The 17570-nt window shown below is 45.3% G+C and overlaps 1 protein-coding gene across 1 annotated transcript in view; it reads right to left on the bottom strand.

Annotated features, from left to right (window-relative positions):
• The window catches only part of LOC142803186 (neprilysin-1-like), a 163739-nt gene that overhangs the window by 145253 nt on the left and 916 nt on the right, over positions 1 to 17570 (bottom strand). Inside the window, exon 2 of the mRNA XM_075888280.1 lies at positions 4568 to 4711. Coding sequence (XP_075744395.1) covers positions 4568 to 4711 — 144 coding nt within the window. The remainder of the gene's footprint in view (positions 1 to 4567; positions 4712 to 17570) is intronic.

The following is a 17570-nucleotide window of genomic DNA, read 5'->3' as shown; positions in this document are numbered from 1 at the left end:
GGTGATTGATTGATTGATTTGTGGGGTTTAACGTCCCGAAACCACTATATAATTATGAGAGACGCCGTAGTGGAGGGCTCCGGAAATTTCGACCTAGTGGAATAGTATGGTGATTCTTCAGCTATTGGGAATGCGTCATGAAGCGCAAGCCACAAAGTCTGTACTGGTGCCCAATTACTGTAGAGCTGATGATGTTTCAATTCTGAACTTTTTTGACATTGATTATGAAGATTTTAAGCGCATTGCTGTATGTGATAGTTCAACGGTTGATGATGCGTGGAAATGGTCTAAAGAAACTGTACACACACTAATAAAACATTACATACCTGACCAAACAAAAAAGGTTCAAAGAATGAATCCATGGGTTTCGCGAAAAATTATTCACATGAAACGACAACTAAGGCGCATGCGGGCAAAACGAAAAAATAGTAAATGAAGTCTCAGATCGGCTGACGTCACGACGCTCTCTTCGTAGTTCAGAGCAGAGCTGGCTGACGCAAAGAAGCGATACATGACTAAATCTTTAACGCAGTTTATTAAAGCAGCACCGCAGAAATTTTGGCGATATTTATCGAAAGAAAAATCGAATACTGTGTATTTAAATAAAAAAACCGGCACTGTTACCGATAGTTTTCAGTTAGCCTGTACTTTTAATGATTATCTGAAATCGGTTTTTACGGGCGATGACGGTGTACTGCCGGAATTCAGCCTAGGTTGTCCTAACTCGCCAATCCCTGATATTGTCGTTACACAGGAAGGAATTTGTAACCTTCTTCTGAACCTTGATGAAAAGAAATCAACTGGCTAAGATGGCATTCCTAATGCATTTTAAAATGTATGCTGCATGGTGCTCTTATTATCTCAATGATATATTTAACAAATCTTTGCGAGGTGGACAGGTTCCTAATGACTGGAAATGTGCTATGGTCATACCTATTCATAAAGAAGGTGCTAAAGACTGTGTAAACAACTACAGGCCTGTGTCTTTAACAAGCACGTGCTGTAAAACACTGGAGCATGTACTTACTAAGCACTTAACAGAATTTCTCGAAGGCCCTGCCACGGTGGTCTAGTGGCTAAGGTACTCGGCTGCTGACCCGCAGGGCGCGGGTTCGAATCCCGGCTGCGGCGGCTGCATTTCCGATGGAGGCGGAAGTGTTGTAGGCCCGTGTGCTCAGATTTGGGTGCACGTTAAAGAACCCCAGGTGGTCTAAATTTCCGGAGCCCTCCACTACGGCGTCTCTCATAATCATATAGTGGTTTTGGGACGTTAAACCCCACATATCAATCAAGAATTTCTCGAAGAGCACAAACTAATGCCAGAACAACAACATGGTTTCAGGCGAGGTTTCTCGACAGTGACGATTCTCAAGGAGGTTTCACATTTCATTACTCAAATCTTAGATGACAGAGGGCAAGTTGAAATTATTTTTCTTGATTTCAGAAAAACATTCGACAAAATACCACATCTAAAATTGCTGCATAAACTTAGCACGATCCTGCAGAGTGATGAGCTCATAAATTGGATAGCGGCTTACTTGATAAACAGAGAGCAAGTGGTTTGCATTAGGGGCACAAACAGCATGAGCCAGTCGGTAGGTTCAGGAGTTCCGAAGGGCTCTGTCATAGGGCCACTGCTGTTCTTACCATATAAAAATGATTTAGCAGCGGCTTCTCGCCCGATGTTATCATTAAGCATTATGCTGATGACACAGTCATCTATTCAAAGGCAGTGCCCCGCCGCAGTGGTTTAGTGGCTAAGGTACTCGGCTGCTGATTCGCAGGTCGCGGGTTCGATTCCCGGCTGCAGCGGCTGCATTTCCGATGGAGGCGGAAATGTTGTAGGGCCGTGTGCTCAGATTTGGGCGCACGCTAAAGAACCCCAGGTGGTCGAAATTTCCGGAGCCCTCCACTACGGCGTCTCTCATAATCATATGGTGGTTTTGGGACGTTAAACCCCACAAATCAATTATTCAAAGGCAGAATCAAACTACGACCAGGAAAAGCCTAATGAACATTTGGGCATGATAGGATCTTGATGCAAAAAATGACAAATGGTGTTGAACCCAAGCAAAATAGTTTTTATGCCGATTACAGAAAAACCAAGCCTCTCTTATTTCGTTACGTCATAAATGACGAACCACTCTGCCGTGTGTCCGAATATTAATACCTGGGTGTTTACGTCAAATGTAGCTTGAACTGAAACCGCCATATAGATTATATCTGTGACTAATTGCAAAAAAAGCTTTGGATGCTTCATCGGAGGCTTGGTGACGCGACACCTGAAGTAAAACTTATAGCATATAAAACCACAGTACTTTCGTTGCTGGAATATGCATGCCCGATATGGAAGCCATATACGCAAAATAATATCGCTAAATGTGAACAGGTTCAAAATAGAGCCTTAAGATTTACTTTTAATTCCTACCGTAGGACGCAGTCCATATCAAGTCTAAGAACTATAGCTCAAATTCTTACACTGCACGAAAGAATGAATATCAACAGCATGAAATTCTTTTTTCAGATATTCCACAGTATCTACAAAACAGAGATAACAAAAAGTTTCACTCTGGACACTTCGCATTCGCGGACAAAGCACACCAAACACATTAAACCTCTGAAGCATAACACAAAATCGTTCAAGAATTCTTTTATTGTATCCGCTATTGACACATGGAATAAGTTACGAAATGACCTTGCACTGTGTAACAATGTTAAAGACTTCGAATGTGCGTTTCAAATGTTGAACTGAGCTGTGATAACGCACTCACTTGCTCACCTGTGTTCTGCCGTGTTATGCTGCAGGGTTCGCATTCAATGTTGGATTTTTTATTTATTTTTTGCATGGCTTTTGCTTTATGTCAAATTGTGAGATGTTCCACTTTTTCATGAACTTTTGAAAATTGTGTGCCCAGATGAGCTACTCCTGTTTTGGCATGTATACTAACAGTATGAATAAAATAAAATAAAATAAAAAAATGTAACAGCATGGCTGCATGTGCATGCCACAGTCATAATGTGATCGCGGCCGTTTTGCTAGGTTCACTCATGCAGAATTTGGTATTACGTGACATCAATAGATCACGAAGGCATGCGACTGGTGCAAAGATGATAATCATGAGATGCGTTTCATGTCATGAATACATGCCTTAGTCAAGGCCCCAATAGTTTTCGACGTGCCACAGTGCTCATGCAAGCTGGCGTTCGTTTCGTCGCGTCACGCCGGCGTTGCGACGCCAGTCCCCGGTCCTGCCACAAGCTCGCACACACGCGCCACACTACGTTGCCTTAACGCATACGTGTTTCAGCGCGTCCTGCGTCCCTCCTTGAAGAGGCAGACGCAGTGCTGTCTGGGTAACGCAGTGGGTGTTAAATGCAGCATGTCGACTTCCGCGCCAGTTGGCATCGGGCCGCGCCAACGGAAGCTGGTCGCGCCAGTCGCGATGGCGTCAGACTATAGAGTTTTTACTTTTTGCCAACGTATAACGTCGCTGTTCCTAGCGTGCGCGCGCGTCAACGTTTCGTTGGAGTATATTGGGCCTTTCATGATGCACTTGCGGCTGTTTCGCTAGTTCCACATATACGAATTTCGGTGTTTCAAGACTTCAAGGGATGATGAAGGTATAGGACTGGTGCAAACATGATAATAGTCACACACGTGTCATGTAAAAATATGACAACATACCACGCTCATAGAGTGCTCACAGCCGTTTCGCTAGGTTCACATATACTAAATTCGGCATTACGTGACGTGAATAGATGACGAAGGTAACCGACACATCCAAACACGATAATCATGACACGGAAGTCGTACACGGCCTAATTTAGCTCAACCTCGTAACGTTGTGCTGATTTTAAAATGACATATCAAAACTTCTTATTCGTGCTTTGCATATTATCGATTCCCTCTGTACGTGGGATCTGCCTTTTTTTTTCATTTGCAGGCTTCCGTGCTGTCATTATGGCCAGCACAGCACCAGCGCTGACACCATGGCAATCTCGCGTATCAGCGCCATGACAATCTTTTGTTTTTCGCTTGAATCGAACTATTTGAAGCTGCTGGGAACCCTGTGCGAGAAGGGACAAAAACAATAAATGCGGCGCATTCGGGTCGCTGCGCTCACTCAACTGGCGGCGATGAGCTCATCGGCGCCCATCTCCAGAGTTCTCGCTGATAACGAGATCCAGACGTGACTCTAGTTTTGCGATTTGCGGTTGCTCGCATGCAGCCTCTGCCGGTAACACCAGTCGCTTTTTGGTCACCAGTCGCAAATGATCGGACGACTGGTGCTAGCAGCCGGTTATCCAGCCTTAAGGGACAACCGTTGCCATAGACATTATTCCTCTTTATGCGAGTAAGCGTAAATTTTATGTCATTCGCAAAACGTGGCGAAGCTTTTTGCTTACTGTTGTGTGAACTAGAGACTTGGCGGCAAACGCACCACAGAATGACAGACCGTGCGACAATATAAATGTGAGAATGGCTCTCGATTGTGGTTAATGTTTCCAAAAATGGCATTCTCTCCGTTGCAACATGACCTGAATCTTACGTTGTAAGGGTTCTTACCATGGTGTCATCTTTCTCTGTCGACTTATCGGTGACCAAGTAAATGAACAGAAGTGTGCAGCTCAGCAGTCCTAACATTAGAATGATTAGCCCCGTAAGGAAAATGGTGGTCCAGCGGCGATTCTGGCTTCCCGAGCTGTCAACCTGCGGAATTCGGTAGTCGGTAAAGAGAAAGTCAGTGACACCTTGGTCATCCAAGTAAATATCAGGAACCATTGGTTTCGAATCTTTGAGAACTATGTTTGCGTTACTGTGACTTTTGAGTCATCATCAAATAAAATGAGAACATAGGCGTAGATTTACCTCATAATTTAATGAAGTCAGCTCACGAGGAAGCAACTAGGCCCTTTATTAAACCGTTTATTCATCTCAGCTGTGAGCTGGGACATTCATTTAAAAAATGAGGCGAGCGGTACCTCTGATCGATTCGCTCTCGATGTCGTTACTGTGTGAGCTCGATTGTACTTCGGCGCATTTTATGGAGCCAGAAGCACGCCGACGCAGAGCGCAAGAATAAGAAGCAATAAATGGCCGGCTAGGCAAGGTATCGTCGAAGAAAGCTACATGCCTTCTATCCGTCTATCTATCTATCTATCTATCTATCTATCTATCTATCTATCTATCTATCTATCTATCTATCTATCTATCTATCTATCTATCTATCTATCTATCTATTTATCTATCTATCTATCTATCTATCTATCTATCTATCTATCTATCTATCTATCTATCTATCTATCTATCTATCTATCTATCTATCTATCTATCTATCTATCTATCAACCTCTGTGCTCTAGGTGGTGCAATAAATAGGCATCATAATACTTCATTTAAGAAGTGATGTATATTTGCAAGGTAATGGTAACAAACAATGAGGCGAGTCACCGTATAAATTGATACTTTTGCCCGTAAGAGCTTGAAGTGGCTGAAAAAAAAGTCACAGTTGAGCACATCGTTCTGTATAATATATACATTATTCTCAAACCCCGGTAAATTTGTTGACGCACAGGTGAAAATATAAACACATCTTCGTAATGCACGCTCATAGAGTACTACACAAGAAAATTATGCAACGTTATGGCCAACATCTTTCCCACACCAGTGTGTGCATTATAATGCATAGTGGTTCTTAATGAGCAGGACCACAAGTGTTGATAAAACGAGGTAGTGGAACGAAAGTAAAAAATTCAGACGCTGGTTCAAAACGAAAAAAAATGACAGAATATCCACGGAGTGAATTATGGAGAGTGGGGCGAAGAATCCGTCCGTCCATTCGTTCTTGCTTACGTTAGTACATGCGTGCGTCTGTGTCGCCGCCCGTGCGTCTGTTCGTGCGTCCGCACGTCCATTTGTGCGTCCATCCCTGCGTTCGTCCATGCATCCGCTCCTGCGTCCGTCCATGCGTCCATTGATCCGTGCACCCTTCCGTGCGTCCGTCGAAGCATCTGTCTGCGTGTCCGTTTGTCCACCTATTCAACACCTCTAGTACCACCATCTTGCATCTTCTCATCATATATTCTTCATATAGAAGCACCGCCATCCATCGGACATTACGAGGACTGAACAAGAGGAGGCACGCGCACACTTTTTTACGGCTTGCGCATCGTGTCTACTTCCCACCTTTAACCACCTCGAGTTCGTTGTATATACTAGTTCACTGTATTCATGGCACCGCGGCCCAACGCATGCTAAACCTTTCCAAAACCAAGGAGGTTACGCCCAGCGAGTTTAACGTAGCAACCATTTCTTGTCGGATAGTGCTCAATGTAGATGTCAATGGCTATTAAAGGGGAATGAGAGACAGGAGAATTCGGCTTTTAGTTAACGCGCACGCTGGTGATTTTTTTATTGTTCAACAACGCGCAGAAGAAATCTCTCACCGGCACCACCTTGGAGGTCAAAATGTAAGACTGGTTACACACTACGACAACTACTACTACTACGAGGGACGAACGGGTGCCGCTTTAAGGAGCTTCGCCCCTAAAAGAAACGGAATGCCGGCAGCTACTGGGCGCGCGCTCTGGTTCTTTTTTTCGTCTTCGCCGCTCTTCAGAAATGAAAAGCCACATTTTCGCCGCAAAGACGGAGCAATAAACGAGATAACAAGAAATTTGAACATCACGCGACGAATGACAAGTCGAAACGGGCCCCGCGTTGCTAATGCACAAATTACGCACGAAACGTACTCACAGGTACAGATGAACGACTATGCAGCGAATGCACCCATAACCGTTGTGCACCCAGTAACTACAGCAGAATTGTCACGGTGAAAGCCCAAGGCGTTTGATTCTCTCCACCTCGAGCTGCTGCGTCCTGACAATCTGGTGACGCACGCTCATTGCTTCATCTGAATGGTGATGCTGAAAACACAATAGTTTCCCCATGACGGCCATCGCAAGTGGTAAGTGGTTTATATAAATAGCTTGCCGTCTCAACGTTGGAGGTGCTCTTTCGTTGTTCCGTGGCTGACACCACGCCGTCACAAGCGTGAGTTAAGACGAACAATTCCGCATGGCGAAGTATTTTGCTAGATTATTTTTCTGTCTTGTGTTTTTATATATGTAGACATACTTACACACATATGAAGAACAGCCTCGGTCGTCGACGCTGGTGAGGAAATACAGCCAAGAGTGTCCGTACCATTGTTATTGCAATAATATTTAACAGTTCCAGGCCGAACAGCTCGTACGGGTTTTTCTATTTCAAGACAATTCTTCACGAGATATCGACGCTTAATTTGTCCAGCACACGGGTGGGTAAACAACAGTTCTGTCGCTCTCTTCACCTTTATGCCACCAGAAGTTAGCACCTCGCAAGACAGAGCTATGTCGTCCTTGTCCTTACGCAATTCCGTAACTGGAGAAGCCTTGCACAATTTTCCTGGCGTGTTTAATTCGTTTACGAGTGCAATGTATCTGTCTTTTTATCCGACTATGTGCTTGTATTTTCATTTACATGAGCTGGACTAAGTCCTTAATTGTATTATCGTCTCCACATGACCCGAGACGACCACAGTGACCGACGCCTTGCGTGGGCGGAAGCCTTGGCTCCCCACTACGGTAACAAATTCGGAGTATTCTATGTGGACACCTCCGGCACTTACCACGGAGGTTGGTACACAGCCACAGTCGCTCTCCAAAACACCGGAGAAAACGAACTCACTTTCCAAGCACAAAATAATACGCTCGTGGAAGAGATCGTCATCTAGTTAGCTGTCGCAGATCTAGGCTCGGGGGTCATTATCAGCGACTCCATAGGTTGCCTGCCGCAATATTGAAGAGGGCTGCAATGCTTACTTAGCACATAAAACAATGCAGCACAGCCAGTACCTAGGCGCGCTCATGCACGGAACGGTCATTTCGGCTCCATCTCATATACGGGCTCCGATGGTAATGAGTAGAGACAGGAAAATTGGCAAATGCGTATTTTATTTCTTTAATTCCTATCGTGTCATTTTGACATGTGAGCACATATTGAAGGCTAAGAAAAGCTTTCTTAGTGTTTTATAGTGCCAATGAATGACTGTTTTGGACGTTGTTGCCTAAACTCTTATAAGTGTCAATAAATGCCTGTTTTCAAAATTGGTGCCTGTATAAAAGCTATTTACCCAGAAATATTGCTTGCAAGTACCGCTCGAGTCTGGCATTTCTGATAACCTGCAAAATTCAGCTTCGAAACACTACGTGGTGCAACCTATACTCCAACTCATAAGTTACTTTCACCAATGTCAAGTGTACAAGGTTTTTTACACAACAGGAAGGTCGATTAGCCTCTACAGAGGTATTCCTCCGCCCCGCGTCATCTATTCGGCATCTTTACGGCATCAGCTCGCTTGCGTAGAGATGCGGAGGAGTTTTAGTGCAGCAGCAGGGTGATGAAGAACGAATGCGAAACCACGGAGTATCATCAGGGGAAAGTAAAGTGTAGATAGAAAAGGATATTCATGTAGTTTTGTTTTATTTTTCATTTACTTCTTAGATGGCGCTTCACTAGGTCACAAGAGAAACTTTACTTGGACAGTGGAAGTTGTTGCGTGCCGAATGAAAAGCTTTGTATCACTAGAATTTTTTTGATTGGTTCATTACAAGCTGCGAAAACATGATGCGAGGAGGTGAGCTTGAAACCTTCGCCACTCACTCGATGTAGACTTCAAAAGTGAAACTCTTTCCCTGCCCCATTAAGTACCGAAGCAACTCGGACCTGGCGGATCACACGACGTGGACGCATTAGCATGTCATGCACGCGTAATTTACAGCGGTAAGCACTGTTAGAGTGAACCCGACCCAGCGTGCAGCGCTGTGTGGAGTGTCAGTGCAGCCAGCGCGGCTGCGCATCGAATCCAAGTTGCGCAGGCGCACACGAGCGTGGCGCTCTTGCTGTGCTACGGACAAGCGAAACCAGCGCTTCAGTATACTACGGAGTGGCTCGCTCAAGCGATGTAGCCGACGACGTAAAGCAGCTACCGTGTGTCCACGTACGCATGCATCATCACGCTTTGATGCGTGGCCACACCAACACACTGGCGCTGCGCAGAGCGCGGCCACGCGCTCGCTTGTTCACCCCAAGAGTGCTCACTGCCGCACATTCGCATAACATGCCTATGCCATGCCATGCACGCAAGCGATGTTCTGTTGTTTCGAGGTTCTCGGTATAGTACGACCTGTTTCTGTGGGATGGATCCCTCTCTGCGCTCTCGTTTGGAGACGATGGCATGAATCACGTATCTTTACCACGATACACAGCATCGCACAGCTAGAACTCCTCTAAGGAACGATGCACCAAAAACACGCGAAGTGTTGTGAATGCTGGCGCCGGCACGATGTGAGAGTGGCGACGGCACCAATGCAAACGAAATGAAGGCAGCTTAGTCTCGCATCTCGCAAAAAAATAAGGATGCACATAGATTCCGTCTGTATGTTTCAATATTTCAGCCAACTTTCATACTTCTATTCAGGCAACACATTGTACAAAATACACATGTCTCAAATAGTTCTCGCAGTGTCACGTACAACTTCAACGTATGCAGGACCATTCCTTGTTGTATACACCACCATGTTCGGGTGCAGACAAGTGAGATGGCCAAGCGGGGTTCAGTCTCACATTTCACCTCAATAAAGCGCGCGTAGCACTGCAAACCTTGGCAGATAAGATCGCGAGTGCCCAGTGTATGCATTTTTGTAGCTTCTCGAAATTTGCAAAGGGCCCTATAAGGTGTTCGAAGACAAAAAAAAATTGAGCCTGTGCAGTTAGACCATTTTATTACGAGGCAACAAAAAACTTTTTGCATATTGTGCTCTGACTATTTGCACCTGTGCAGGTCTTCTCAGCCATGCTGAAAAGTGAGACTCGGACGGATATTCATTTGTCGGTGAAAAACTAACTCACCATGCTGGAGTAGAACTAGAGAGACAGTATGCTGCGAACCCTGTGGGAAAAATGCGTTGCTATGTAAAACCATTAGCGCCTCTGTAGTATCATAAACTGAAGCATTTTTGTTTGCTTTCCTGAAGTAGACACAGATCCCAAATTTATTTCTTCAGAAAGCCTAATTTGGTCAAAATTTATTGTACCTATAATTACGAATATGGGACCAAAAAACAGTGTTCTGCCTGTCTATTTTTGGCGCCTAAACCTATTTTTAGTGCCCATAAATTCGGCCTCTAGTCATGAGTCGCTGGTGCCGCTGCTCGTGCGCTCACTATTCAGGCACCATCCGGGCCCCCTTACAATTTCGACCTTGAATCCAATCCCACGTACACATTTAAGGAGGTCACTCAGTTTTATTGATTAGGCCATCAAGTCTATCCCAAACCCTTTAAGGGCCTCACGAAGGTGTAGGAGCGGACCCTCCTTCACCTTTACACCAAAACTTTATTGTGCCCGGCAATTCTGCAACACTTCAACACCGCTTGCACGGGGAAGTGCCCACATTGTGAGGAAAATTTTTGCGGTATTTTCAACATGGTGCGGGCGTGTCAAAGACTCCAAACCTCACCTTTATGTTCAACCCTTCCTGGGAAGACTGAAAGGCAGCCCTGCTCGACCGCTTTAGCCTGTCGGCCCAGCGGGTCTTGGTTGAGGGTGCCCGGGCCGCGGCCAACGCCAGTGGGCTCCCGTAAAGGGGCGCCCACTTAGTGTTTCGACGGGGCGGCCCCTTAAGGACCAATCTCCCCCCTCCCTTCACATAGCTTAAAGACCTAAATGTTTTCCTCCTCCTCCACAATTTCCAAAGATTGTCTAACACTTGCTCTCTGTGCCTGCTTCTTCGATGAAGATTGTTTCATGACGACGAACTTTCTCTGATGGTGTACTCGCACAATCTGTAGGAAGCATTGCCAGTCTTTGTCTTGTGAGAAAATTGCTTGCTGTAAGTGGGGTTCATTCTGATAATTCTGCACACACAAAAGGATTTGGTCACAAATTTATCACTGCTACAACTTGAACGAAGAGAGTCAAAAGTCCTCAATAAAAAATGATGTCGCAGTGTTTTACTTGAAAAAATAATCTAGATTTAACATATCTAATTAGTCATTCCGAAATCATCCCCATGAAGCAGCCTGTTCGGTGATAAATTTCCGGACGACCCCGTGACTAGCGAAATACGATTCTAATTCGACTTGATTAACTCGTGAAGTCGCTTAATCTCCTTTGAGGCCTTCCAAAACATCTTGGCATAGCTTAACTATGCCTCGTCGAGACACAAACCATTTCAAGGCTAGTAGAAAACTGTCTTAAGTAGTACTGGTTTATGAGCTTAGGTTTAGTCAAGCTACTTAGGTCATTGGTCACTGTCAATCTACTTATGTAGCTTATATTTCAACGGAACAGCCAAGCATGTAACTACTGTCAACATAAACAAAATCGAAGAGAATTGAAATAACAATGCCCGAAGTGCGCACACAAAAGATGATATTGAGACTGAGTGTAGACGTTTAAAAGAAACAGCCTATGATAACAAAAACTACTTGCCTATAAGGTAAAATGACGTATTAAAATGATTCCTAAACCCTTCCTGCATATATTTAAACGAGCATTACAATCCAAGCTGCGGCGGCTACATTTTCGATGGAGGTAATAATGCTGTTTGCTCGTGTGCTCAGATTTCCAGAGTCCTCCTCTATGGCTTCCCTCATAATCACATGGTTCTTTTGGGTACTTTAAGCTTCACAGAATAATTTTATTAAACATGAAGAACCTCGTTATTTCGAAGAAAGCGCATAAGCTTCAAAGAAACAATTCCACGGTTCAACAGATGCTGAATAGCCGGCTCCTGTGTTCTTTAGACTTCTGCTTCACTCAACCTAACTGAGAAAACGGGCGAAAGACAAGCAATGGTAGAGTTTTAAAAAGACACGACGTACAGGTAGTTGGTTTTGCACAGCTTGAAGCGAAACACAACTAATAAAACAAAAACAAAAAATTACCAGCACGAAGACTAGTATTACTAATATTAGCGATGTGAAGAGATGTCCTCTAAGTGCATCGCACGATAGCATCGCACGTTTTCTCCTACAACTTAATTTGGCCCATGGTACAAGTGCATAAAATTACAATGAATGTTTTATATGCGCAAACATTAGAAAAAAATTTGGCACAGCCCAGGTACCTTTCGAATCGACTTAATGCGATGCTTGTGGAGGGAAGGTGAGCATGTCGCAATTATGACACGTTATGAAATGACACTAAATATATATACAAATTCCTACGTACAGACATTTGTTGAAGAGTTGTAGACGTTTAGAAAAATAGTTGTTTGCATTTGTGCAACGATACCAACTGAAATATCCCTATTAGCAACCCCAGAAGCTGATATGAAGCACTGATGCTTGCGAGGATGCTGGCCTGGACACTGTTAAATCATTGAACTTCTGCGCATGGCACCTAACCACAATTGACGTTAACCCCACGTGAGGAATGTATCAAAGCTGTACATATGCAATGGGATAATTAGATAGGCAGCACTGCAACCACTATTCACCCGTCACGAAGATTAGCGTCTGTTTAAAAAGTATCTCTGACACCTTGCATAGCCCTGTGCTTGAATGCTTCATCGCCACGCAGAATGCTTGGGTTCGATTCCAGCGGGAACTATCACATTCATTCTTTACATTAGTCAAGTCGACGCTATGTCACGTATTAACAATCGTGCGTTAAAAATTGCCCATGTGTGTACTCGTAGTTCCTCGGTAGGTACTAAGCGTCAAACACCTGTAGTACAGAGGCGCATAGTAGTAGCACATACACGCCCTTGGGTATGTGCCACTGTCTGGCGGAAAGTGTTTGACGACGTACGCGACGGTAATGTGGCATCATTCCTATTTTGACCAGCGGGTCATATTTTTCAAACGATCTTACCCTCCCATGCTAATTTTGATTCACGCCAGGTTGAGGGAGTGATCGCGAGTTCGCCCAAACGCAAACGGCTAGGTAGATGAGAGATACATTAGGGTTGCTGAAGTTTGCTAAGAAATGTTTAGCATTTGAAAAATGTCCCCACCTCCCAAAAGGGAACCATGAGGAAATGTGAATGCATTGCGTGGCATCCACAACAGTGTCTCACACGTGACAACCCACAGTCAAAACAACATTCTATTCTTTTTTTTACACCAAGCAGCCGATAGCGTCCTTGCCTAACGTGGCGTTCTTATGTTGCGAGAAATGCGGTATGCCTTTCCAGCTTTAGAGGGAAAACAGCCTCAAGTTTGCGCAGCACTGTTCGCCGCCCTAGCGGAGAGAGGGCGAAGCTCCGATCGCTCAGACGGTCCGCACTTGGCATAGACGGGCCGCGCTTGGCCTGGTTTTCCAAAAAACGGGGCGTTTATCCCGCAATGCGTGCGCTATGGGCGTCGCTTCTTCTTCGTCTTGGAAAGCGGGAACATACTCCTGCTGCATTGTGAGCGGCTTCGAAGTTTAAAAATGTCTCAGAGCGGAAAAGTGCCCGTAAATTTCTACAATTTGCAATGCAAGTAGTGCCAGCAGCAAAGGCGTCAGGAGTAAATTACGGCAGTTCGTCGATATTCCACGGTCTTGTCATATTGGCGAATTTTTCGTGGTGCAGAGCATTACCGACTCTTAACAGGAGAAACGGAATGGTACTTTTGGAAACTTAAGCTACAGCAAAAAGACAGCTGTGGTACATTTCGAGTTTGGCCACCTGCTTTCCGACGCAACCAAGTTGTAATGCTAATGCGGCTGAGCTTGCTAGCTTGATACACCACTGTTAGATTACCGTACCGTGAGCTATGCAAGTGTTTTATTCAGCTGATGGCTGTGCACTTTTCGTCTCCGCTCAGTGCCAATAGATTTATTCTGCTTGTTCGCACTAAGTGTTTAGACGTACAGGTCTCGTAAGCAACACCAACTGGTAAGGTAGCAGGCTTAGGTGTTGCAATGGTAGTATCGAAGTCTTCGATTCCTGCATGAGCCAGTTGCACTTACATGTGAGCAAAACACTGTGCTTAGATTTTAGTGTAAGAATGACAGACAGAGCGTGTTGGTTTTGGATATTTCCAGCGCATGCTGGGATGACGCTCAATGCAAACAGAAGTGGTGCTCAGTGTGGGTGCAACGTCGGTCCGTTGTCCTTGTCGCGCCTTACACATCAAATAGATTTAGGTGAACCATACAAAAAACTTTGATGGCTGGAATTATTCTTGCGTCTTACACTACTGCGTGATTCTTAATGATACCATTGTTTTGGCACAAAAAATATTGTATAGCCACATTACCTTCTCCGGTTTTGTTATCGCCTCATTTTACTGCTAGTGATTTTCCGGGCAAACGCCTCGAGTGTTCGAGAAGCTTTAGGACTGCAGCAGATCACTTTGCTAATATTACTCCCACTTCGCGAATATTGCAGATTATTCTGGAACCTACGTCACCTCTCTCTCTCTCTCTCTCTAGGCGATTATTATTTAGGTGAAAGGAAAGGTACCACCCGTAATGGTCTATCCTTACGGTGACACCCCAAAAGGTCTGCACGGGGATGGTTTGTGGAGTTAAAGAGTATAGGTAGGGAAGGAAGGAAAAAAAAAACTCTGTCTCACAGCCGCAGATCCAAACACTCGCGAGCCGCAAACCGCCCGGAAAGGCTGCCAAGAAGATCGGGGGAGGAAAACCTGCCGAATATGAGTAAGTTTAACAGGCCTTCAGACGCGTAGTTGAAGTGTAAGCGCGGAGGGAAGCAATCGCCCGAGCACATAACCATACCAAGCTGGTGGAAAAACAAAAAAGAGAGTGTAGATGGCGTCGAATCACCGGGGAAAGTTCGACAAGCCTCAGTGTAGGAGGGAAGAAGGAGGAAAGTTCCAAGGCGCTCAAAGAGCGCGCTGTCTTCAAAGAATCTGCTCAGCGCTCCGAACACACACTTGATCACACTTCCGCTCGCCCTTGAGAAAAGAAGATCATCGACGGTGGTAGCGAGCCTCCCGCGATGATAAGCATCCAAGACAGCACAGCGCTCATCCGAGTAGGCATTGCACTGCTGGAGATTATGTTCGCGAGACTCTGGCCGCATGCAATGGGAGCAGGACGGGCTTTTCTGTGTGGTGAGGGAATGTAGTCACTCCACCGTTCTGGGCCGGCCAATGACAATAACGCTTGAATATTCAATGACACATATATAAATACTGACGCGCCTCACCACTTGCCAGTTCATCGACGGCCGACGATCTGTTCACCGCTATCAGTGCCAGTGGGCATCGCTGTAACCTTACCTTCAATTTGCGGGCCACAACTTTCGTCAAATAAACAGTTTCATCTCGTAATTACAGTCTGCTTCCTTCGTCCACGTAACGACCCAATGACAATATCCTTGCATACACCTGAGACGCGGGCGATATACAGCTGCCGCTATGACAATGATTTAAGAAAGGAACCAAGGTGGTAATGAATATTTTTCGATGGTGTCGCGAAATTACACGTGGTTATCAGGGGCAAACTTCGGCGTAACCAAAAACATGCTCGATCCTTGTTTATATTGTGTAGCATGACGAAGACCAAGCAAGCTGCCAAGACAACCAAAGTGACATTGGAATCAGTGAACACGCTGCTCGTTCAATAGCAAGTATAATATTTTAAATAAAAACATGCGCTGCTGCAAACACGTATGCTTGAAGTGGGCATAACATATTTTATCATTATGCTTTCAAAGGAGCAGTAAAAAAATCCAAGGTGGCATAGAACGTACGTTACGTCATTATTCACAAACCATGAAAATGTCGGCAAAAGACAAACTCTCATGAAACTGAACACTGTGCATTGCAATAGTGCCAGACACTCAACAGAGAAGACGTAAGTTTAGTCTCTTCACGCTGATCTCTTAACAGACTTAAAGCCACGCCAAATACGACTGCCGCCGCAAGGGCGCGTTTACCGTTAACATACATAGAGAACTCGCGCGTTAACATACACAGCGAACCTCACTTCTAATTTGGCGTGAAAAGTGGCTGTGCACCATCGTCTTGCTCACAGCACTCGCTCAAGGAAATTGTGTTTGAGTTGCTTGGTACCACAAACGTCGTCAATGAATTGCTCTTGGCTTAGGTGAGATGGGAACCACGAAAGCGATTTCATAATCTTTTTACACCTTCGGAGCATGTCACAGGTGACGCTGCACGAGCAGGCACAAGGTGAGGGCGGGGTACTGAGCGACTGGCTTTTGCTGGCAAGGCAGCAAAACGCGCGCGGCGCAGCGCCACCTGGCTGAGGTTGGGAGGCCAAGTAGCTAGTCTACACAGTTTAAAAAAAATGGCAACATATTCATGGAGTGAATGATGGAGAGTGTGGCAAAGCATTCGCCCGTCCCTTCGTTCTTGCTTCCGTCCGTCCATGCGTCTGTCTGTGTGACCGTTCGTTCATCTATTCACCACTCCGAGTACCACCGTCTCACATGTTTCCATCATATATTCCCCATATAGAAGCACCACCATTCTGCGGACATTCCAAGGACTAAACGAGAGGTGGCACACGCACATTTTGTTACGGCTTGCGCTTCGGGTCTACTTCCCACCTTTAACCACTTCGAGCTCATGGTATATACTAGTTCACTGTATTCATGGCACTGCTGCCCAACGCTCGCTAAACCTTTCTAACGCCAAGGAGGTTACGCCCAGCGAGTATAACGTTGCAATCTTTTCCTGTCAGATAGTGCTCAATGTACATGCCAATTGCTGCTAATGGGAAATGAGAGACAGGAGGATTCGGCTTTTACTTTCTTACGGCTTTTGTTCGTATCTACTTCCCACCTTTAACCACCTCGAGTTCATTCATGGTATATACTAGTTCATTGTGTTCATCGCACTGCGGCTCAACGCTCCCTAAACCTTTCCAAAACTAAGGAGGTTACACCAAGCGAGTATAACGTATCAACCCTTTCATGTGAGATAATGCTCAATGTACATGCCAATGGCTTCTAATGGGCATCGCAGCGTGCGCGTTAACTAAAAGCCGAATGCTCCTGTCTCTCATACCCCTTTAGCAGCCATTGGCATGTAGATTGAGCACTTTTTTTATTGTTCAACAACGCACAGAAGAAATATCTCACCGGCACCACCTTGGACGTCAAAATGTTATACTTGTTACATATTACAACAGCTACGAGGGACGAACGGGTGCCGCTATAAGTAGCTTCGGCCGTAAAAAGAATTAAGAAGTGAACAATACAGCGCCTTGGCTCAGCGTTTGCGTTGCACAGCGTTGTCTCGAGCACACATTTCCGGATGATATTGAGAGGCGCCCAGCCAGCGAACGGTCCAGAGTGAGGGGCAAGAGGACGGGAAAGTGGGGCACTGGGAGGAGAGAGAGTGAACGGAGAGAGAAGGAGTGGCGAAGAACTGCACTTGTAATTGCATCTGACGGTCATAATGTCAGCATCTTATCAACAGAAACGCTACACAAATGCTGGTAGCACAAACGCTACAAACACGACGCAGATGCACTGCATTGAGGTGGTGGCAGGTGACGTTCAAGCCAAGAAAGTTGGGTCCTCATTGCTCGGGGTGAGG

The sequence above is a fragment of the Rhipicephalus microplus genome, chromosome 3 (assembly GCF_043290135.1).
Source record: "Rhipicephalus microplus isolate Deutch F79 chromosome 3, USDA_Rmic, whole genome shotgun sequence".
Lineage (NCBI taxonomy): Eukaryota > Metazoa > Arthropoda > Arachnida > Ixodida > Ixodidae > Rhipicephalus > Rhipicephalus microplus.
This window is presented reverse-complemented; position numbering and strand designations above follow the sequence as displayed.